The following is a 24536-nucleotide window of genomic DNA, read 5'->3' as shown; positions in this document are numbered from 1 at the left end:
ATTACAAAATATTGTGCAAAATGCATGAGGTAATGGAGAGTCTATGCACTTTGAGAGTCTCTTAGCATTTCTCATTTCAAAATTATGTAAGGCAAACTAGAAAAAGCAGTAAATTAGGTGGTAAGTATATTTGGTAAAGAATCAGCTATATCTGATGCATCAAAAAGTCTCATTTTATCAATCATGTTGTCTGGTGGAATTATTGCATAGCTAATTGTGCTTCTTGGTCTTAATTTGACTCTAATGAACATGGTTGAACTTTAAGGAAGGTACAGCTTCAAAGTCCTTTAAACTAGGATTTCAATACCTTGGTAGAATCGAGAAAAAAGAAGTTTGGTGGAAAGCAAATTAGGTAAAGACTAACCCATATATGGTGCATCAAAGAGTCTCAATTTATCAAATTATGTTGTCTACTGGAATTATTGATCTCCGATGGGGACCTTGGACACCACAGCATAAGGACAAAGGGTTTCTAATGGGCGGGAATAGAGGTCATTTATCCTCTTCTTCTTTAACCATTGGAATACCTAGAGATAGCTTTTTGGTTTTTTGTTCTTGTTTTTATCAATAGCAATGCTCCAACGACATTAACAATGTTTTTTTTTCTAATATTTTAGTCCCTACATTTATGTATTCTACTATAAGGACTTTTCATTGAAGATAATATTCATTTAAAGACCCGAATATTACCTTGATGCCCCTAAAAGAGTTCTCAAGAGTGGTGGTGGAGACCCAACAATAGGGTCTCCCATTGGAGATGCTCTTAGTACGTGATGAGTGGAGAAATAATTTTGCTTTTATCGCTGCACATGAATCCCTGCAATGGATGCCTAGAGAGGATTTTACATTAGTATAGGGATCAGTTCGTTGTTGGATTTTGAGGCGTTTGTGGGACATTGATATTCAATAGGTCATGGAGATATTCAAGTACACTTCAAGTTCTCAAATATTGTAAACGATTGTTGTTTAACAATGCCCTCATCTATACAGATTTTTTGGCTTCATCCTTGCCTGCATCTACCATTCAATTGGAGACGGAGACTGAAAGATTCATGCCAAATGGTAAGGCAAATACATGTAATAAATTCAAGACAAAAAATCACTAAGTCAAGTCAATACATTTCTGTTTGCATTGTGAAAATTTTGATTTTTTTTTGTCATTTATTGTCTCAGTTTGCATGAAAAAGTTGTTCCTTCTAATACCGTGGGGTTTTTTTATTTTGCATTGTGGAAATTTTGATTTTGTTTCGCTTTTTTCTAGTCATTCCGGCAACTATTTTCATCGAGTGAGGTATTGTCACGCCCCAGACTCGGAATGATGAAAGAATTGATCTTGCACCCAATACGCGAATAAAAATAAAATAAATAAAAAGAAACTGAAACAAGTTTGAAGAATAATTCATTTAAAAATGATATGGAAGAATAAATAGGTTGGAATGAATTTGAAATCGATTTATTAAATATACGAGTCAAATACACAATAAATCAGAGTTTACCAAAATACAATAATCACCATACGACTTCACGTATATCTTACAAATCCCTTAATTCTCTAAATTGATTTGCAGCCTTAGATGCTTGGATTCGACTCCCTGATCACTGAGGTGAAAATTATACTGTAATCTGACTTAACTCAAGTTATGAAAATACAGTAAAGAAGGGAAATGGATCCTCTCCGGATCCATTCCCACCCAATCCACCTATTCCGGAATCCGGACCATTCAAATTTGATCCAACGGTTAAAGTTATTATCACTTTTAAAGAAGCCTCATGTTTGTAACCGTTGGATCAAATTTGAACGGTCCGGATCTCGAACTAGGTGGATTAGATAGGAATGGATCCAGAGAGGATCCATTTCCGTAAAGAAGTAAGGCTACAAAGTTCCCTATGCTTTGATTGCTATGATGTTGGATTAATCAGCTAATCAAATGGTAAAGCTTCAAACTTCAGTTTTGCGTCAAATTTATGGAGTTTTATTGATTTGTAGAGATTCCATATAAAGTTTTGATTCAATTCCCTCGAAATTTTAAGGGAAGACGTAAGATATGTGGATGCTTAAAATACATCCAATTGAAAACAGCCCTTATTGTGATTGGTTTCAGAGCAATGATGGGTTTTTTATGATTCAATTGTTTTCTTGTGTGTAATGTGTAGGATTTTGAGGCTTTTCATGGTATTGAGGAAGTTGCAGAGCTCATAAGGGACAAGCATGTTGATAAGAATCTCAGGTTTTGATTTATTTCTCTTTGCTTGCTTGATTCTCGTTGTTATGAGTTGTGATTTGAAGCTCTATCTGCTTGATGTCTTTTGAATTAGTCCTCTTGATAAACGAACAGTCACAAGTGAATAAAACGCAAGGAACTGTTGTGCTAAAAGACCATAAGTATTGTCTTGATCAAATGACAGTGATGATTCTTCATAACAGCAATTTAGCATAATTTCTATGCAAATACATTTAAGTCGGTCAATTATTGTGTGTCTTCTAATCTAATAACGCCAAGACTAAATTTGTAAAGACCCCAGTTGCAGCGTAATTATTCGAAATACCGTAAACTCTTGAGAACTTGCTGTCAATAACCTTGAAGTATCGCATGGAGTATCGCACGGGGTCCAAGACAAGACAATACAATTCCACTTACATCGTGGAAATTTTGGTTTGCAAGTCCCTATTATCCTCAACTTGTACTTTACTTTGAAGCGTTATTAAGACAAATGACAAACGAAAGTGGAGAAGAATCATCTATCTTGTGGGAATCATTCATCCTTCCTCTCATCCTCCAAAACGACTTTTGACTTTTTGCAATTTGTTTGGAAAATAAATGTGAATTTGTCTCTCAACAGTTGAGACGTTTTTCGTGTATTTTAGCGAGGTTCAAATAATGTGAATTACACATTCTAACTATTTACAACTTGTTTGGAAAATAAATGTAAATTTATTTTCTCAAGAGTTGAGACGGTTTCGCGATTTTTAGCTTAGTCCAAATAACGTGCATATATGTTGTTTTCTAATTCCACAAAAAATAAAAAGACTTCTAAAACGTAAACAGAACGAAACAATCAACGCAGAATTGTGTTGATTGTTGCAGGCTTTGTCATTATCCTGGAGAGACGAGTCATCCTCTAATTGCTACACCTACCTACAGAAAAGTAGTTGGTCCACTCACACATGTTACATGCTTGACCATTTGAGTCAATAACCTTGAACTATTGCATGGATTTCCACTTGCATCGTGGAAATTTTGGTTTGCAGGTTGTTCTCAAACTTGTACTTTTCTTTAAAGCATGATTAAGACAAATAACAAACAAAAGTGGAGAAGAATCATCTATTTCGTGGGAGTCATTCATCCTTCCTCTTATCCTCCAAAACAACTTTTGACTGTTTGCAACTTTTTCAGAAAAAAAATGTGAATTTGTCTCTCAAAAGTTGAGGCATTTTCCGTTTATTTTAGTCTGGTCCAAATAACATGAATTAGGCATTCTGACTATTTGCAACTTGTTTGTAAAATAAATGTAAATTTGTTCTCTCATGAGTTAAGACGGTTTCCGTGCTTTTTAGCTTGATCCAAATAACGTGAATTACCCAGCATTGTAATACACTCGCAGCTTTAATTGTACACTTCTTCTTCATTCTTCAATCGTCTTTGCCTTGATTTTGTTGAATTAAGGTGGAGAATGACGAAATCAGGTGCTTGAAGAAACTCTTTCATAATTCCATTGTGGTGCTACTTTTTCTACAATGTTTCAACCCTTTCCTATCCTCCGGATTCTATAATGTTTCTTTCGGTTGTGTATTTCAATCCTTTTTGTTCATAATATAATTCTATTGTGATACAATTTTTATTTCATGTATTTCAATCCTTTTCTTTTCAGGATACCTCCTTTAAACAACTTTTCCCATTCTTCTATAACATAATGTTTACATCTTCTAAACATAATCTTTCTAGCAAATTTAAATAGAAAACTAATGAAAATGGCTTAAAAACTTCAAGTTTTAACGATAAGGACAAAATAATGGGTAAAATGAATGGTATCAAAATTGACTTTTGAGTGTAAAAATGTGGTTTTTCGTTAAAGTGAACAGTATCGGAATCTTTTTATTAAAGTTTCTAATTTTAAATCCGCAGTATCGCGCAGATTTTACTTTCAAGTACATACTAGAGAGAGCAAGAGAGAGAATAGTGGGAATCATTCACACGTGTGGAATTTAATTTGCGGACAAATTTTTTTACTGTTTTTAACTTTTTGGAAATAAATGTTAATTTGTTCTCTCAAGAGCTAAAAGACGTTTTATGAGTAGTTATGGCCTGAAGCCGTCCCTTTCCCACGCATGGATTCTCCCCAATTCAACGAAAGTCCTCTTTCTTACATACACAAAAAATCAACAAACACGTTTTTGAGTAATTATATCTCTGCCTGCCCTTTTTACTTTTGACTTGACAGAAAGCAGCCCATGTAAAGTAAGATTCATTCCTAACTCTAAGGCAAATACATTATTCTAACAAACTATAAAACCTAGTTTTCCCAACCAACATTTATTCACACCCAACACATTACACTGTCGGTTGTTTTCCATACCCCCTGAGTCCTCACCATTTGAACTACACTTGCAGCTTTCCTTTTGCTCCTAAATCAAAATCCTGAATCCACAGTTTTTCTTCTTCCTTCTTCAATTGTCTCTTGGTTGATTTAGTTCAATTAAGATGGAGGGTGACGGAATCAGGTGCTTGAACAAACTCTTTCGTGCTTTAATGGTGGTGGTAATTTTACTACAATGTGTTGTCAACCCTTCCCTTTCCCTTGGATTCAATAATATTTCTTCAGCAGGAGTGACGAGGTGCTTTGAGAGGGAAAGAGAAGCACTCCTTGCTTTCAAACTGGGCCTCGTGGATGACTACAATCTCCTCTCTTCGTGGGGAAGAGAAGAACAGAAGCAAGATTGTTGCAAATGGGTAGGCGTCCACTGCAGCAACCGAACCAACCATGTTACTCAACTTGATCTTGGGTGGTATTTTTTGAATGAAGCTTACTCACTTCAACAGAAAGGACAGCAGGAGTATCCCATATATTATTTTCAAGGTAAAATGATGAGTCCTAAACTAATTGAGTTGCAGCATTTGAAATATTTGGCCCTTTCTTCTGTTAACTTCACTGGGACCCAACTTCCATATTTCATTGGTTCTCTTTCCAATTTAAGACACCTCGATCTCTGGTCTGCTTCTTTTGGTGGTCGATTTCCAAGCCAGGTCGGAAACCTTACACGCTTGCAATATCTTGATCTCAGCTCCAATCACTTTGCTAATGTAGAAAACATGAATTTATGGCTGCCTCATCTTTCTGCTTTAACATATTTGGACCTGAGTTACAATAATCTCAGTAACGTTCCTGACTGGCTGGAAGTAGTTAATAAGCTCCCTAAACTTACAAACTTGTCTCTGTCTTATTGCAGTCTTCCTTCTCCTCTAATTCATTCCAGTACTCTTTTTAACATAAATTCTTCCAGATCTCTTGCTCATGTTGACCTCAATTACAACCAACTCACTTCTTCCATAATTCTTTGGTTGTCCAAATACAATGCCAGCCTTGTTCATCTTGATCTCACATCCAATCTCACATCCAATAACTTTGCTAATGTAGAAAATCTGATTTCATGGCTGCCTCATCTTTCTGCTTTAACATATTTGGACCTGAGTTACAATAATCTCAGTAATGTTCCTGACTGGCTGGAAATAGTTAGTAAGCTCCCTAAACTTACAAACTTGACATTACGGGGGTGTGGTCTTCCTGTAATCCATTCCAGTACTCTTTTTAACATAAATTCTTCAAAATCTTTTGCTCATGTTGACCTCAGTTCCAACCAACTCACTTCTTCCATATTTCTTTGGTTGTCCAAATACAATGCCAGCCTTGTTCATCTTGACGTCTCTTACAACCAGTTAACTGGCTTATTTCCCGATGTCATTGGAAACATGAGCTCTCTTGCATATCTAGATCTCTCTTCTAACCAATTTGAAGGGGTGATTTCAGAAAGTCATTTCTCGGGTCTCTCCAGATTAAGATCTTTGTCTCTGTCCTCTACCTCCCTAACTTTAAACTTCCATTCTACATGGGTTCCTCCCTTCCAATTGGATTATATAATCTTGGGGTCTTGCAAGATGGGTCCACATTTTCCAAATTGGCTTCGAACTCAGAAAAGTTATTGGAGGCTTGATATTTCTAATGCAGGAATTTCTGATATCCTTCCAAGTTGGTTTTGGGAAAGGCTGTCTCATGCTCCTGAAATTGGTTATGTAGATCTCTCCAACAACCAAATTAGAGGAACAATTCCAAACTCGCAGATCAATTTTGTATGTTTCTCTCGTCAACTAAATTTGAGTTGGAACCAATTGGAAGGTGAAGTCCCTCCATTCCTATTGAAAGCCTCGTCATCTCTCTTTCTCTCCCACAATAAGTTTTCAGGGTTGTTTCCAATTAACGCAAGTAATTTAAGATTGCTTGATCTCTCGAGCAACCAGTTACGTGGAGAACTTCCGGATTACTGGACTCATTTCAAAAATCTTATAGTTCTTGATTTGAGTGACAACCTTTTATTGGGGAGAATTCCTGCCACAATGGGCTCTTTATCTTCAATTCAAACATTGAACCTAAACAATAATGGACTTGTGGGAGAATTGCCTTCATCTTTGAAGAACTGTACAAGTCTCGTGGTTTTTGATGTTGGAGAAAATAAATTATCAGGTTTGATACCTGAATGGTTAGGGGTTGGACTTCCAAATTTGACTATTCTTATCCTCCGTTCTAATCACTTCTATGGAAGCATTCCATCACAATTGTGTAATATGAGAAGCATTCAAATTCTGGATTTCTCAATGAATAACATCTCCGGAAATATACCCAAATGTGTCAACAATTTGACTAATTTGGCTCTAAGAGGAAGTTCAAGTCTAACTATCACTCACCTATTTAAGGTAACCACCAATGGTACTGCTATCGGTGTTTTTTTTTATGAAGACGAAGCATCCTTGATATGGAATGGAATAATGTCCAAATACAAAAGTACTCTGGGGCTCGTAAAGAGTATCCATCTGTCAAGTAATCGATTAACGGGGGAGATTCCTAGTGAAGTCACTGATCTTGTGGGGCTGGTTTCTTTAAACCTATCAAGAAACAACTTAACAGGTCAAATAACTTCAAAAATAGGGAAGTTGCAGTCTTTAGATTTGCTTGATTTGTCAAACAACCAAATACATGGTACAATTCCAACAAGTCTCATTGGAATATCTAGCCTTGGTAAGTTGGACTTGTCCAACAACAACCTGTCTGGAAAAATTCCCATCGGGTCTCAACTACAACCCTATGACACCTCTGTTTTTGCCGGAAATCCTCTCCTTTGTGGAATTCCACTTGAACATATGTGCTCTCCTAAGGAAACAACCCTGAAGGAGAAACCGGTGGTTGAAAATCAAGATGAAGATAATGACGGGTTTATAACACCTGGATTTTACGTGACTTTGGGGCTTGGATTTGTCATTGGATTCTGGGGAGTTTGTGGGAGTTTGATATTCAACCGGTCATGGAGATACACGTACTTCAAGCTCTTGAATGGTTTAAATGATTGGCTTTATGTCAGGGTGACATTGTTCAGGCAACGAAGAATGCTCGATTAATAAACTGTAAGTTTTCTGTGACATAATGAATAATATTACAATTAACATACATGTCTTCTTCCCTTTTAAAATCCCGGCTAACGGCTAACGCCTGTGGTTTACCTGAATTTTTGTAGCTCGTTCATCGTCTTGTTTGGTACTTCATGCTAACCCTTTCGGCTTTCGGTTTGAGGAGGAGCCTGAAGGAGAAGAAGAATGCAATAACTTAAAGTTATGGAAGAAGAGATTTTACAGAATGAAGAGCTCTACTGTTACTTGTAACAATAAGTTGGAATTTCTCCAAATACATTAGAGGTAGATGTATTTGGATCATTGTCGAGTTGTAATTTCACACAAGTATTTATGGTTTTAGTTTCAATTTTTCCCAATTTGTATGAATTAATGGATGAATAAACTGCATTCCAAATTGAAAGCCAGGATTGAAGAGTTGTGTAAGACACTAAAAAAAGCGGCACTAAACGAAGGTAAAATTTCAAAACTACATTGAACTTGTTATACAAACGCCAAAATAAGTGAGACGACCCTAAACAAATGGTGGAATATGTGTGCTAAAAAGTTAATAACTTAAAAAATAAAATTTCACACCATTCCTATTAAAACACATGGTGTACCACTTGTGTTCCCGTCACAACTAAAAATTTCTCCCATTTGTGCAACATCATACAAGCTTGTGATAAACGAACAAGTTTGGCTCATGAAAACAGAGGCAAAATTATTATATATTTTTTTTTTATTTATTTGTTGCCCTAACATACAAACAGTTGCCCCCAAATCCAACTCCAGCTAATTACCCCAACAAAAGAAGAAGATTAAATTATGAAGAAGGGAAAAAAAAATAATTATGTTTGGGTCCAAATAAATGAGAATAGGAACTCTTGGTAGCCTGTTAGCATCTGGCCAAAATTGTTCCAGCCTTTGGCCGATAAGAGTTTTGTTCGAGCCGTTTCCACTCTGGATGTTCTCCTGTATGCACGAGTGGTAAGATGAGTAACAGGGAATGTAATGCTGAATAAGTGCTCTTGAGTTTAATGTTTGTCTCTTGTTGGTGAATAACATACGATTCAGAAGCGGATAAAACAGATACACTCGGGATTGGTACAATACTAGTGGAATTAAGCTTGTCTGAGTGAGGGAATATCACTAATCAAATAGCTAATGCACAGCCAGCTAAGTGAACAGGGAAAGGGAGCAATATTGATATCAATATCAATTCCTCTCACTTGGTAAAATTATAACGTGACAGAAACAGAACGGCCAACTATGAATAACCAGGAATACGAAAAGAAATTCTAATGAAAAATATTCATCAGCCCATGAAAAAAAAAAAAAAAAAAACAGATTTTGGAAAACCACACGTAGGAGACAGGGAAACAGATTATACTTTCCAGCTTTCACTCCACAACTATATACTTTATGGATATCATATAGTAAAGAGGAATGGTGAAAACAAGTTCTTTTCGGGTTGCATAGGTAAGTTTCATAGGTAAGTTCTTTTCGGGTTGCATAGGTTTAAAAGCTATTTGAAAGGAGAAACATGTAAAGCATTTGCAACCTTACTTACCAAAAGAAAGTAACGAAAATATCTTAGCACAGATTTACTTATGTGACAAGAGTATTGTGTATCAGGAAAAAAACAATGGAAGAAGCTTTCGGAAGGGAACAAAAAAGCAAGAAGAAAGAGAGCATACAAGCATATCTTCTGAAAGAACCGTTTCCATTAATGGAAAATGGTACAGGCCTCCTTTCCTGACCCAAAGATAGGATCTCTTGCATCCTTTCAGGCCAGTCTGAATTTAACCTCCGAGCAAAATCTTCAACCTCCCTGAACAACGATTTAAGAAAATATGTCACAGCAGCAAGATAAAGTTGTCTCTAAAAAATGCATATTCACATGCAGAACCATGGTGGAGGATGCAACTTGAAATTCCAGTTTATCAGAAAATAAAATACTACCGACTAGAGAGAAAAAGACCTGCAGAACCAGAAGAGTGGGCGGCCGGAACCATGTTTCACAACAGATGCTTAATGGTGATGACCAGAATGAGAGCTCTTTTTCTTTATAAACATAAACGAATATTTATTTAAAATGTCCAAACAACTATTGCACACAGAAAATCAAAAACCAACATCTTTCAAAGCCACCATAAAGAGCTAGCAAAGGCAAAACATTGTCCCCAATGTTTACTCATTTTTATCATAGACCAACTTTTTTAAGCAACCTTTTTCATCTTCTTAGCTGGGTGAGGAGTGGATTTGAACATGGGACAGTTTAAAAAAGAAGTGGAGAGAAATACCACTACATTAATAGCTATTTAGTTTTTAAGCAAACTCTGCAACATTGAAAAACATCTGACAACTTGAAATTCTTTTGCAGGTATCAAATTTCATCTTCTAATTGCATATCTTCAATTTCAGAACTGCGTTCATAAAAAAATAAATTAAAAAAGCAACGAAGTTGCACCATAATGAGATCCACCATTCTGTTTCCTTAAGCTTTCTATAACTAAAGTCATCATCGACAAAGTTATTACCATTCAGTTCAATTCAGTAACTTTTCTTCCACATGTTGCTCAACGTGATATATATTTTTTTTTCATCCACTAAAATTAAAAAAGATAAGATTATATTGCAAATCATGTAATAACCCAAAATAGTTGCAGGCAAACCTATCAATTTTTTCCTTCAATGCCGGATCAATCTCATCATCAATATCACCATCATCAAACCCAATCATATCCTCCACCCTATCATCCTTTAGATCTTGTAGCTTTAATGTCAAACTAGAGCTAGGTGTAAATTTGTTGAGTTCATCACTGGGGCAAGCAAAGTTAAGATTGCTCGACACCTACAACATTTGGGCGAAAAGAAAAATGAAGAAAAATTAGCTATCTAACAACTCAAGCGGAAATGTATAAGTTCAAGACCGAATTAGTGATTCAAACCTCATGGATCTCATTAGCCTCATATAGACATGTGCTTTTCTGCTGATCTTTTCTCCCGCGATTCTTCTTTTTGTTCTTGGAAGTTTTAATCCCTTTGGAATCTGTGAAACATAATTTCCTTACCTCCAATGAGGCCTTCAAAAGGAAATAAAGTAAAAATAGACGACTAAGACACTACACTTCAAATCCCATTTAAAGGAATCTTAAGTACTCCCAAGTACAGTATAATGTGGGCTAATGCAATCCTGAAAAAATTAGTATCAAGTGTGCGTTGTGCAATTTGCTCGTTGGAACTACAAGCAACTCAATGATAAATCCAATTTCTCAATTAACAATAACTATGCAGTGAAGGAATAAGAGAGCAATTACTCAGGTATACCTCCAATTTCTCCATTAATGAATGACAAGAGATCATCAACTGAACGTTCATCGTTTTGTTCTTCTTCAAGCTCAGCATTCTGAAAAGTATGGAAGGTTCAATAATGACTACCAATAAGAAGGATATATTATTTAGCATAGTATAAAAGCCAGAGAACGTATTATGGAATACGTTTTGAATTCAGATTCATCAAATACCAAACTCACCTTCAATTTCTCTCTTTCCTGAAGTTCCCTCCTCTTTCTTGCATATAATCGATTCAAAAGCCGGATGCGTGGATCGTCAGTTGAATTTTTCAAAGGCTCCAACTTCTCTTCCTGGATAATTTCTTAGTGGTGTTAAAAACAACAAAGAAACACCAAGTTTTTGCTAAGCATACACAGATATCTCAAGCATCGGAGACCTCTGTAAGATCATCAGGGAGATGAAATATTTCACGTATCTCCTCAGGTGTTTTCCCTTCAATTATTCATGCAAGAGCACGACTAGTAAGATCCACCAATGGTTTTAATTGGAGGCTGTCAGCAGCTGTAGTCAACTCACAGAGCAACTTTGTGTCCATTCGGATGTATTTTTCATCAAAAGCCTTGCACTCCTATATAAACGAGTGGTGCCGAGGGTGCCGAGTTTACACCAGCATCAGAGTAAACATTTAATCCAGTGTGCAGGTGGAGATTAATGTCCTCAGTAGCTCAAATTTATGCAAAACAGACAGAGGGCATAGACTCAGAAAGAAGGAAAACAGAATGACATTCCAAAAACATGTAGAACCTTGTTCGAGCGACCTGTTACTTGATGAAACCTGCAGTAATCAAGAATTAAGCTCAACATTGCTGTACTGACTCTTTCAGGAAGAGATATTGCATGGTTCTTGGAAGCTCCCATCCCTTTCTGTATATTTTCTTTGCATATCATGGGGCAATACATGGCAACCTCTTGTTCCACTTGTTGGATTGAACCGTCAGTAGTCTGAAGCCAGATGTAAGACTTCATCATCTGAGAATGAGTTGGCACCGATGTGGCTTTAGAATTCCAACATTACAGAGTAAACGAAAAATATGAAACAGTTAAACAACCCACCCACCTTCACCCCCTCCAAATAAACAAAAATAAAAGGAGAGAACAAATTAACACTCAACAAGTAGAGGCAGATACAAGCACTCAAAAGAAACGAAAAACAGAAAACAATCGATTCGACTATGGCTTGAAGAACAAAGAAAAGAAAACATAATGCATTTATCTATTAAACACTAGACAAAGACAACACAACATAGTGGAAAAAAAAGGAAGGAGGGGCATAAAAAGAAGCACGAAGAAAGCGTACAGGAAAGTGATAATACCTCAGGTTTAATAACAGTCATGTTACCTTCTGACATTTGAACAATCCCAAGTTCTGAGGCTTAAAAACTGGAGTGCATCAGGCACAAGAAAACAGCTTTATGTTCTTATGCAACAACTTGCTGATACCCTGTTAAGTCAAACAAAATTATAATTAGCAGCCCTTTTATGCAAATCCTTAACCAAAATTAAAGTTTACACAAATTTAACATAAACCCAAGTTAGCTAGGGCGGTAAACCACCCTTTGCAATCCCACTCCATCGTTTAGATTAGATTAGAATATCGCTCTCAAAACATAAACCCAGCTCTTACTTGCCATGAAACAATACAAGTTCCAATTTTTCTTAACAAATCTATACTTCATACATATATATTTCCACTAAACTTAATTCCATTTATTCCAAAGTACATGAAAAAGCATTCTGGTGATTATATTGCCCTAAATCAAGTGAGAAAAATTGCAATTCATAGGTATTTTAGCTGAATTTCTCGATTAAACTAACTTTTATTACAAATAAATGATTGTTTTTCCTAAAGATTTTAGTTCAGCAAGCTCCGGATTAAAGGGTACTTAGCAATTTCATTTTTCCATTCAATCATTTCCATTTTTCCTGCACTTTCTGGGCAACCAAACAGGCATTCAGAAGGGGGAAAAAACATGGTAAAGAAAAGCCAAAGGATAGATAATTAATTAACACGAAGGAGACATACGAAATGTACGGATTCCAGGTAGGGTAGCTTTGAATTGCAGAGATTTGGCGGTTGTCGGCGAATCCCAAAAAATGGATAAATTGCGAATAAATTTTAGGAAAAAAAAAAAGCCTCTTGTGTGACTGAAATTGCGTCAAAAATCAAAAGGTCTGCAAATCACACGTCAGCGTTTCGTTAGGGTTTCCTGACCTCTTGTATTTATTTTGATTTGATTGATTATCGTTGTTTGTTTGTACACTTCCTGGTGCAGGCCCACCTTAATCAACGGATCATATTGATCATCAATGTAAGCTGGTAATTAGCAGCCTTCCATTGAAAATGGACCCCATCGATGAGGCCCGTACGCCCTTTAGATAGTTGGACACTGAATATTGAGTATCATTAGGGTACGTTTGTTTCATCGGACTATCTCGGACTGGAGTAGCTACTAGGATTAAGGTGGATTGGCTTAGACTAGACTAAGCTGGACTAATTTAGTGAAGCGTTTAGTGCAGTGTTGGACTATAAAACTGAATAATAAACAAACTATAATATTATATTATTTAATGCATATATTATAATATTTTATATTATTTAATGTATATATTGTAATATTTTATATTATTTGATGCATACATAATAATATTTTATTATTTATTCAACCTTTTAACCTTTTTTTCTCCTGGAAAACTATCACTCTGGAATCATATTTTCTTTTCTCCCTCATTTTCCTGCACAACGCAAGTGTGAAGCTCATCACAAATCCTTCAAAAACAAGCTCATCATCTTCACCCTCTTGCCGCCATTAAGCATCTCCATGTTCCTCATCCTTTTTTCTTCCAAAAATTTTCGGATCTGATACATGCGTTGGCTTTTCCGCCTGCAAAGCCATCTCGGAATTTTCTGGCACGCGGTTGACTTTGAATTTGGTGGTTGGATTTGGTTGTTATTGTTTTTCGTTTTTAATTTTGTGGTTGGATTTTGAGATTTCGGCAGTGAATGAGGCTTTTGTTTCAGATCTGGGGGGTGGGCAAACGGTGTTGCAGAGAAGAACGCTTGCAAACAATGCAGTATGTAGATGATGCAACGGGCAAACGAAACAGATTTGGGGACGGGATTAGCAATCCCATACCTATCGGGGATCCTCGCTAAGACGACCTAGCGAAAGACTTAGTTGGTGCGAGTCCGACTTAGTCTACGGTAGTCCATGTTTGCATCAAACACTGGCTAGCAATCCCAGCTAAGCCAGTCCAATCCAAGGAAGTTTAATGAGGGCAAACAAACGCCCCCTTAGTGTTGTGAGCAGGGCACAAATAGGGGCGAATGAATATGGAACAATAAGGGTGGGGTAAGGAATGATTTTTGTGTATGGGCCGTATGAGCCGACTGATGATCCTCCCTGAATCTTCTTTTTGATGATTCTGAAAATCTTTTAATTATGTTCAGTCATCGTATATTGTATGATCAGAAGTTATTTTAAATATTTTATTTAAAATTGAACATAAATAATATTTGATAAAAGCTAGTTGTACGATTTGCTATAAACGAATACGATTAAAGAATTCTTTGGACCCTCACAAAGAGAATCCTCATTCGTATGAGCCACCTGGTCTGAACTCTGGACAAAAATATTTCTTCTTCGTAGGATATATTCTCTTATGAATCATGTCACTAATACATCACGTAGTCAGTTGATAAGTGTTTAATCAGTCATTACTTTTATTATCCTTTTCTTCACTATTTTGTGTAGTTTCTTTTATATTTGAGTCGTTTTTTACATATATGGAAAAAGGAAGATTTGAAGCAAGATTTGTCAAAGTGCTAGAATGTTGCTGGTGGAGTGTCACGAAGATTAATTTGCCGAGACTAGATCGGGAAGAATTTGATGGTGTGCCATATATGGATGGAATCCGAATCTAGTTTTTGGAGGCTTTTACCTTTTGTGATATCGATGTATGAAACAAAAATTATTGTTGTTTTAGTAACTGCTGCTCAGTGTGAAGTTTCTTCGCGAAAATTGGAGAATTAAAAAACTAATTCAAATTGTTAAATTGGGTTTAAGAGTTAATGTTGCTGAAGTTAAAGATTGGAAAATGCACTTTGATGAAAAAATAGGAATAACAATGCTGATGTGGAATTGGACTAATCCTAATCATCGAACTCGTTGGGCCTCAACTAACTACCTTTTGGTGTGGGCTTTGGTCATGGATGAGTTCATACTCATGTTCTCTGATTTAAATTTGGCCCATCGGCTTTCTCTATGCATATTAGGGTTCTTTTTTATATTACAAACAATATTACTCCTCTTTAAAAAAACAAAAATAAAAAGTGTCTATCCACTAGAGAGAATCAACCACCTGTTGTATATAATTTTTAATTAGCTAAAGGGTGCATACTTTACTAAAAAATCAACTATTTCTAAAAATTTCCAAATTTCACAAAAATGAAGATCTCAATGAGTAGAGCAAGTTTTATACTTATGACTAAGTTCAATTTGGTCGTAAAAAGCTCCAAATAGCTATGAACCCATCGGAACCCTAGAATTTGGATGTTCTTGATTCGTCCTCAAATCAACTTCGACGCTCCAACCACTGATTGGGCTTTGTTCTTGACCTCTTGAGGAGTATTTTGGTGATGGTAATTGAAGATAAACGCTTCAGAAATGGTAGATCGCCATCAAAGTTCCCTCACAAACACCGGTTCTGTTCTCACGAAATTGGTTCTTAAAACCCTTCGATCTTGGGCGGAAATGGTAGATGGGAAGTAGCAGGTGAAGAATGGGTGAATTTCGTTGGAAAAAGTGGTGGAAATTGGTCGGAAATAGAACCAGGTCGAAACCTGTTTTGTCATGGGTCTGGTCGACGGGAAGAGGGAGATCCTCCCTCCTGATTGGCTGCTCCCTTTTTCTTCTAATTGGTCCCTAGCCCTTTGTCTGATTGGTCCACTCATTCCTCCCTAATTTCTGATTGGTTACAATTCCCACATTGTGAGAGTTAATTACTTTCAAATTCATACATTAGTAAAACAACTTCAAATGTCCGTAACTATATCGTTCTAATCTGGACTCATAAACAGCTTTAGCCTATGCGTTCGTAGTGATGAGTACTACGAGGATACGCTAAAAGAATAAGTCCTACGACTCTCAAACCGATGGTCAACGGAAGTCAAAATTTTTGCCTCTAGAGCATTTTCGTAAATTCACATTTTTAGAATTTATAAAATCGTAGAACTAAGGACGGGTTGTCACATGTGAAATTTTAATCTTGTAAAATTGTGAGTTTGATACAATATTTACTCTTATAGTGTAAATATATGTCGTTGTATAAAAATAAAAATCAATTTCACACCAAAAAGACAAGTCAATCTAGTAAAAAATAGAGCAAGAATAACAAAAATGTTATTCTTACTATCTATTGTTTGGTGTGGAACATACTTTTTCCCTTCGACGGGTTTGAAATTCTCAGCAAGATTTTTAACGAAGCCATATGCATCCTATGGTTGTACGTATTATCTTCATTACTGCATATCCTACAATTTCATCACAGCCACCCACGGCCTCAGCCAACACGGACCAAACAACCCAACCCAACCCACCCACCCAACAAAAATAAAAATAAAAATAAAAAAAATTCCTGACCATTTTGAACCCCATTTGCTGCTTCTTCTAAATCAAAATCCTGAATCCACAGTTTTTCTTTTTTATTCTTCAATTGTGTTTTGGTTCATTTAGTTGAATTAAGATGGAGGGTGCCGGAATCAGATGCTTCAACAAACTCTTTTATGCTTTAATTGTGGTGGTAATTTTACTACCATGTGTTGTCAACCCTTCCCCTTCTCATGGATTCAACAATATTTCTTCAGGAGGAGTGATGCGGTGCATTGAGAGGGAAAGAGAAGCACTCCTTGCTTTCAAACAGGGCCTCGTGGATGACAACAACTTCCTCTCTTCGTGGGGAATAGAAGAACACAAGCAAGATTGTTGCAAATGGGTAGGTGTCCACTGCAGCAACCGTACCAACCATGTTATTCAACTTGATCTTGGATTGGAACGTCACCATCGAACTCGCTCATTTGATCAGAAAGGAGACCCGCACTTTATCCGATATTAATTGCAAGGTAAGATGATGAATCCTGAACTGATTGAGTTGCAGCATTTGAAATATTTGGACCTTTCGTGGATAAACTTCAATGGGATCCGACTTCCAGATTTCATTGGTTCTCTTTCCAGTTTAAGATACCTCGATCTCTTTGGTGCTTCTTTTGGTGGTCAATTTCCAAGTCAAGTTGGAAACCTTACCCACTTGCAACATCTTGATCTCAGCTTCAATCACTTTGCTAATGTAGAAAATCTCAATTCATGGCTACCTCAGCTTTCTTCTTTAACATATTTGGACCTGAGTTACAACAATCTTAGTAATGTTCCTGACTGGTTGGAAACGGTTAGTAAGCTCCCCAAACTTACAAACTTGACACTGTTAAATTGCAGTCTTCCTTCTCCTGCAATTCGTTCCACTACTCTTTTTAACATAAATTCTTCTACATCTCTTGCTCATGTTGACCTTAGTTCCAACGAACTCACTTCTTCCATATTTCTTTGGTTGTCCAAATACAATGCCACTCTTGGTCATCTTGACATGTCTTTCAACCAATTAACTGGCTTATTTCCCGATGTCATTGGAAACATGAGCTCTCTTGCATATCTAGATCTCTCTTTTAACCAATTTCAAGGGACGATTTCGGAAAGTCATTTCTCGGGTCTCTCCAAATTAAGATGTCTTGGTCTGTCCTCTGCCTCACTAACTTTAAACTTCCATTCTAAATGGGTTCCCCCTTTCCAATTGGATTCCATATTCTTGGGGCCTTGCAAGATGGGCCCACATTTTCCAAATTGGCTTCAAACTCAGACAAGTTATTCAGTCCTTGATATTTCTAATGCAGGAATATCTGATACTCTTCCAAGTTGGTTTTGGGAAGGGCTGTCTCATCATCATGAAATTGGTTTTGTAGATCTCTCCAACAACCAAATTAGGGGAACAATTCCAAACTCGCAAATTGATTTTTTATATTACCCTCGTCTACTAAATTTGAGTTGGAACCAATTGGAAGGTCAAGTCCCTCCATTCCTATTAAAAGCGTCATCTCTTGATCTGTCCCACAATAATTTTTCAGGGTCTTTTTCTTTCTTGTTTCCAATGAAGGCAAGTAATTTAACGTTGCTTGATCTCTCGAGCAACCATTTAGACGGACAACTTCCCGATTGCTGGACCCATTTCAAAAATCTTTTAATTCTTGATTTGAGTGACAACCATTTTTTGGGGAGAATTCCTACCACAATGGGCTCTTTATTTTCTATTCGAACGTTGAACCTGAACAATAATGGATTTGTGGGGGAATTGCCTTCATCCTTGAACAATTGTTCAAGCCTAGTAGTTTTTGATGTTGCAGATAACAACTTATCAGGGCCGATACCTGAATGGTTAGGGTATGGACTTCCAAATTTGACTATCCTTATCCTTCATTTTAATCACTTCTATGGAAGCATTCCGTTACAAATGTGTAATATGAGAAGCATTCAAATTTTGGATTTATCGATGAACAATATCTCCGGAAGTATACCCAAATGCCTCAACAATTTGACTAATTTGGCTCTAAGGGGAAGTTCAAGTCTAACTATACTCATACCATTTATGTAAACTCCAATTCTCTCACTAGTTATAGTTATGATGACGAAGCATCCTTGATATGGAAAGGCATGATGTCCAAATACAAAAGCATTCTGGGGCTTGTAAAGAGTATTCATCTGTCGAGCAACCGATTAACGGGAGAGATTCCTTGTGAAATCACTGATCTTGTTGGGTTGATTTCTTTAAACCTATCAAGAAACAACTTAACAGGTCAAATAACTCCAAATATCGGGAAGTTGCAGTCCTTAGATTTGCTTGATTTGTCAAACAACCAAATACATGGTACAATTCCAACGAGTCTCATTGGAATATCTGGCCTTGGTAAGTTGGACTTGTCCAACAACAACCTGTCTGGAAAGATTCCCATAGGATCTCAGCTTCAAATTTATGAGCCCTCTGTTTTTGCCGGAAATCTCTCCTTTGTGGAATTCCACTTCAGACATGCTCTTCTGAGGAAACAACTCCAGAGGAGCAATCAGGATGAAGATAATAATGACGGGTTTATAACTCCGGGATTTTACTTGAGTTTGGGGCTTGGATTTGTTGTTGAATTCTGGAGAGTTTGTGGGAGTTTGATATTCAATAGGTCATGGAGATACACATACTTCAAGCTCTTGAATGGTTTAAATGATTGGCTTAATGTCGGGGTGACATTGTTCAGGCAACGAAGAATGCCCGGTGAATAAACTGTAAGTTTTCTGTAACATAATGAATAATATTGCAATTAACATACATGTCTTCTTCTCTTTTAAACTCCCGGCAAACAGCTAACGCCTGTGGTTTACCTGAATTTTTGTAGCTCGTTCATCGTCTTGTTTGGTACCTCATGCTAACCCCTTCGGCTTTCGGTTTGAGGAGCCTGAAGGAGAAGAAGAATGCAATAACTTTTAAGTTATGGGGGAAGAGATTTTACAGAATGAAGAGCTCTACTATTACTTGTAACAATAAGTTGGAATTTCTCCAAATACATTAGAGGTAGATGTATTTGACTCATTGTCGAGTTGTAATTTCACACAAGTATTTATGGTTTTAGTTTCAATTTTTCTCAATTTGTTATGAATTAATGGATGAATAAACTGCATTCCAAATTGAAAGCCAGGATCGAAGAGCTGTGTGTAAGAGATTAAAAAGAATGGCACTAAACAAAGGACATGAATTAAAATTTCAAAACTACATTGAACTTGTTAAACAAATGCCAAAATAAGTGAGACGACCAGTTCGTGTAACCTCATACAAGCTCGTGATAAACGGACAAGTTTGGCTCATAAAAATAGAGGCAGAAGTATTAGTTTTTTATTTATTTGTTGCCCTAACATACAAACAGTTGCCCCCAAAATCCAACTCCAGCTAATTACCCCAACAAAAGAAGAAGATTAAATTATGAAGGGAAAGAATAATTATGTTTGGGTCCAAATAAATGAGAATAGGAACTCTTGGTAGCCTGTTAGCATCTGGTCAAAATTGTTCCAGCCTTTGGCCGATAAGAGTTTTGTTCGAGCCGTTTCCACTCTGGATGTACTCCTCCTGTATGCACGAGTGGTAAGATGAGTAACAGGGAATGTAATGCTGAATAAGTGCTCTTGAGTTTAATGTTTGTCTCTTGTTCTGATCCTTCCGTGAATAACATACGATTCAGAAGAAAGAGATGTTATACAATGTATTCAAACGTTGATCAAACATTCAGGATTGTTACAATACTAGTGGAATTAAGCTTGTCTGAGTGAGGGAATATCACTAGTCAAATAGCTAATGCACAGCCAACTAAGTGAACAGGGAAGGGGGGCAATATCGATATCAATATCAATTCCTCTCACTTGATAAAATTATAACATGACAAACAGAACGGCCAACTATGAATAACCAGGAATACGAAAAGAAAATCTAATGAATAATATTCATCAGCCCATGGAAAAAAAAGAAGGAGATTATGGAAAACCACATGTAGGAGACAGGGAAGCAGATTATACTTTCCAGCTTTCACTCCACAACTACATACTTTATGGATATCATATAGTAAGGAGGAATGGTGAAAACAATTTCTTTTCGGGTTGCATAGGTAAGTTTCACAGACCCACTGGGATTAGCACTCGCCCTCCACCCTTGGTCTCAAGCCATTTGAAAGGAGAAACATGTAAAGCATTTGTAACCTTACTTACCAAAAGAAAGTAACAAAAATACCTTAGCACAGATTTACTTATGTGACAAGAGTTTTATGTATCAGGGAAAAAACAATGGTAGAAGCTTTCGGAAGGGAACAAAAAAGTAAGGAGAAAGAGAGCATACAAGCATATCTTCTGAAAGAACCGTTTCCATTAATGGAAAATGGTACAGGCCTCCTTTCCTGACTCAAAGATAGGATCTCTTGCATCCTTTCAGGCCAGTCTGAATTTAACCTCCGAGCAAAATCTTCAACCTCCCTGAACAACGATTTAAGAAAATATGTAACAGCAGCAAGAACAAGTTTTGTCTCTATAAAGTGCGTATTTACATGCAGAACCATGGTGGAGAACGCAACTTGAAATTTCGATTTACATCCTTATCAGAAAATAAAAAATACTGACTAGAGAGAAAAGATTTGCAGAACCAGAAGAGAGGGAGGGTGGAACCATGTTTCACAACAGATGCTTAATGGTGATGACCAGAATGAGAGTTCTTTTTCTTTATAAACATAAACAAATATATATTTAAAATGTCCAAACAACTATTACACAGAAAATCAAAAACCAACACCTTTCAGAGCCACCATACAGAGCTAGCAAAGGCAAAACATTGTCCCCAATGTTTACTCATTTCTATCACAGACCAACCTTTTTACGTAACTTTTGTCATCTTCTTAGCTGGGTGAGGAGTGGATTTGAACATGGGACAGTTTAAAAAAGAAGTGGAGAAATACCACTACACTAATAGCTATTTAGTTTATAAGCAAACTCTTCAACGTTGAAAAACATATCACAATTTGAAATTCTTTTGCAGGTATCAAATTTCATCTTCTAATTGCATATCTTCAATTTCAGAACTGCGTTCATAAAAAATAAAAATAAAAATAAAAAAATAAAAAAGCAACGAAGTTGCACCATAATGAGATCCACCATTCTGTTTCCTTAAGCTTTTCATATTAAAGTCATCATCGACAAAGTTATTACCACTCAGTTCAATTCCGTACTTTTTCTTCCACATGTTGCTCGACGTGATATATATATTTTTTTTTCATCCACTAAAATTAAAAAAGATAAGATTATATTGCAAATCATGTAATAACCCAAAATACTTGCAGACAAACCTATCAGTTTTTTCCTTCAATGCCGGATCAATCTCATCATCAATATCACCATCATCAAACCCAATCATGTCCTCCACCCTATCATCCTTTAGATCTTGTAGCCTTAATGTCAAACTAGAACTAGGCATAAATTTGTTGAGTTCATCACTGGGGCAAGCAAAGTTAAGATTGCTCGACACCTACAACATTTGGGCGAAAAGAAAAATGAAGAAAAATTAGCTACCTAACAACTCAAGCGGAAATTATAAGTTCAAGACCGAATTAGTGATTCAAACCTCATGGATCTCATTGGCCTCATATAGACACGTGCTTTTCTGCTGATCTTTTCTCCTGCGATTCTTCTTTTTGTTCTTGGAAGTTTTAATCCCTTTGGAATCTGTGAAACATAATTTCCTTACCTCCAATGAGCCCTTCAAAAGGAAATAAAGTAAAAATAGACGACTAAGACACTCCACTTCAAATCCCATTTAAAGGAATCTTAAGTACTCCCAAGTACAGTATAATGTGGGCTAAAGCAATCCTAAAAAAATTAGTATCAAGTGTGCGTTGTGCAATTTGCTCGTTGGAACTACAAGCTACTTAATGATAAATCCAATTTCTCAATTAACAATAACTATGCAGTCAAGGAATAAGAGAGCAATTACTCAGGTATACCTCCAATTTCTCCATTAATGAATGACAAGAGATCATCAACTGAACGTTCATCGTTTTGCTCTTCTTCAAGCTCGGCATTCTGAAAAGCATGGAAGGTTCAATAATGACTACCAATAAGAAGGATATATTATTTAGCATAGTATAAAAGCCAGAAAACGTATTATGTAAATACGTTTTGAATTCAGATTCATCAAATACCAAAGTCACCTTCAATTTCTCTCTTTCCTGAAGTTCCCTCCTCTTTCTTGCATATAATCGATTCAAAAGCCGGATGCGTGGATCGTCAGTTGAAATTTTTCAAAGGCTCCAACTTCTCTTCCTGGATGATTTCTTAGTGGTGTTAAAAACAACAAAGAAACACCAAGTTTTTGCTAAGCATACACAGATATCTCAAGCATCGGAGACCTCTGTAAGATCGTCAGGGAGATGAAATATTTCACGTATCTCCTCACGTGTTTTCCCTTCAATTATTCGTGCAAGAGCACGACTAGTAAGATCCACCAATGGTTTTAATTGGAGGCTGTCAGCAGCTGTAGTCAACTCACAGAGCAACTTTGTGTTCATTCGGATGTATTTTTCATCAGATAAGCTAAGCAAGAATGATGGCAGTGGACCTGCAAGTGAGGAACAATATAGAAGAATTGTGGGAAGTCTGTTATACCTTACTGCCACTCGGCCAGATATAATGTATGTTGCTAGTCTCCTTGCTAGGTTTATGCACAGTCCTACAAACAAGCATTTTGGTACTGCCAAAAGAGTGCTAAGGTATATCAAGGGCACTTTAGATTATGGCTTGGAGTATGAGATGGGTAAGAGTGCAGAATCAGATTTTGTGACAATGATTAGGGAGGATCTGTTGATGATGGTAAAAGCACTTCTGGTTATGCTTTCTCTTTTGGCAGTGGAGTATTTTCATGGGCCTCTATGAAACAAAACTGTGTATCTCTTTCCACAGCAGAGGCAGAGTACATTAGTGTCTCTGAAGCCACTGCACAGGCCATTTGGCTCAGATTCGTACTTGAAGATTTTGGGGAGTTACAAACTGAAGCAACACCATTGCAGTATGACAACACAACTACAATTGACATCACTAAAAATCATGTGTTCCACTAGAAAATGAAGCATATTGACAGGAGATACCATTTCATCAAAGATGCATTGCAAGAAGGGATAGTTAACTTAGTGTACTATCCAACAAATGAGCAAGTGGCAGATATTTATATATACTAAAACCCAAACTCCGGTGGCACTGTTCTAGAGCAGTGTACTTCCCTTTTTGCCCCTGCTTCTTTTTTGTTATTTCAACTTTGCCCTTCAACATTTTTGTCCGGTTCCTTTTCTTTCCTGTTTTCTATAGTGATTCCTTTTCATTGCTTTTGGTCCATTTTTTTTCCCATTTCTTTTGCTTCTCTTCTTTCGTAGCCGTCTACTCTCTCCTCTCTTCGCCTATGTTGGTCTCAAAGTGGATAGTTTTGTGGTGAGTTTGTGTAATCTTGCATCTACAACTTTTTTATGCAACTGTATGGATTGTGTTATGTTCAATTTTAGATGTTAGAAGCCTGTAATTTTTTTTGGGTTCAATTTTAAATGGGTTGTTGTTTTCGGAGTTTTCGTTTGATGACAGAGATGGGGTTTTTGGGGAGAAACTTTTCATCCGTGAGTTTTTTAGTTAGGTTGTGTTGTGGGTCTTGACAAATGGATTTTCTGTTGAAATTGTTTCTCTTCTCATTTTATTTTATTTTATTTTATTTTTGTGCCATCGGGTTTTGCATGTGGGTGTATAATCAGGTTTTCTTTTGAATTTCAGGGGATTCAGGTTTTTATTTTTCTGGAACTTTTGTCTGCAGCTTTGGAAGACATTTGTGCTTAAGGTGAGAAACTTTGGTTGCTTGCTTTTGGGTTTT

At 36.6% G+C, this 24536-nt stretch overlaps 1 protein-coding gene, 1 long non-coding RNA gene and 3 pseudogenes across 5 annotated transcripts in view; 3 read left to right on the top strand and 2 right to left on the bottom strand.

The window, feature by feature from the left end:
* The window catches only part of LOC137721308 (uncharacterized), a 39265-nt gene that overhangs the window by 6219 nt on the left and 8510 nt on the right, over positions 1-24536 (top strand). The window lies entirely within an intron of this gene.
* Positions 4531-8084, top strand: LOC137721306 (receptor-like protein EIX2). Its single transcript, XM_068460411.1, has 2 exons — positions 4531-7670; positions 7781-8084. The coding sequence occupies exon 1, from the start codon at positions 4701-4703 to the stop codon at positions 7662-7664; it is 2964 nt and encodes a 987-aa protein (XP_068316512.1). The 5' UTR covers positions 4531-4700; the 3' UTR covers positions 7665-7670; positions 7781-8084.
* Positions 7806-13179, bottom strand: LOC137721011 (SKP1-like protein 21; annotated as a pseudogene).
* Positions 16668-19781, top strand: LOC137721299 (receptor-like protein EIX2; annotated as a pseudogene).
* Positions 20805-23633, bottom strand: LOC137721009 (SKP1-like protein 21; annotated as a pseudogene).

The sequence above is a fragment of the Pyrus communis genome, chromosome 16 (assembly GCF_963583255.1).
Source record: "Pyrus communis chromosome 16, drPyrComm1.1, whole genome shotgun sequence".
In the NCBI taxonomy this organism is placed as follows: domain Eukaryota; kingdom Viridiplantae; phylum Streptophyta; class Magnoliopsida; order Rosales; family Rosaceae; genus Pyrus; species Pyrus communis.
Note: the sequence above shows the minus strand (reverse complement) of the source record. Positions and strands in the feature narration are given on the sequence as shown.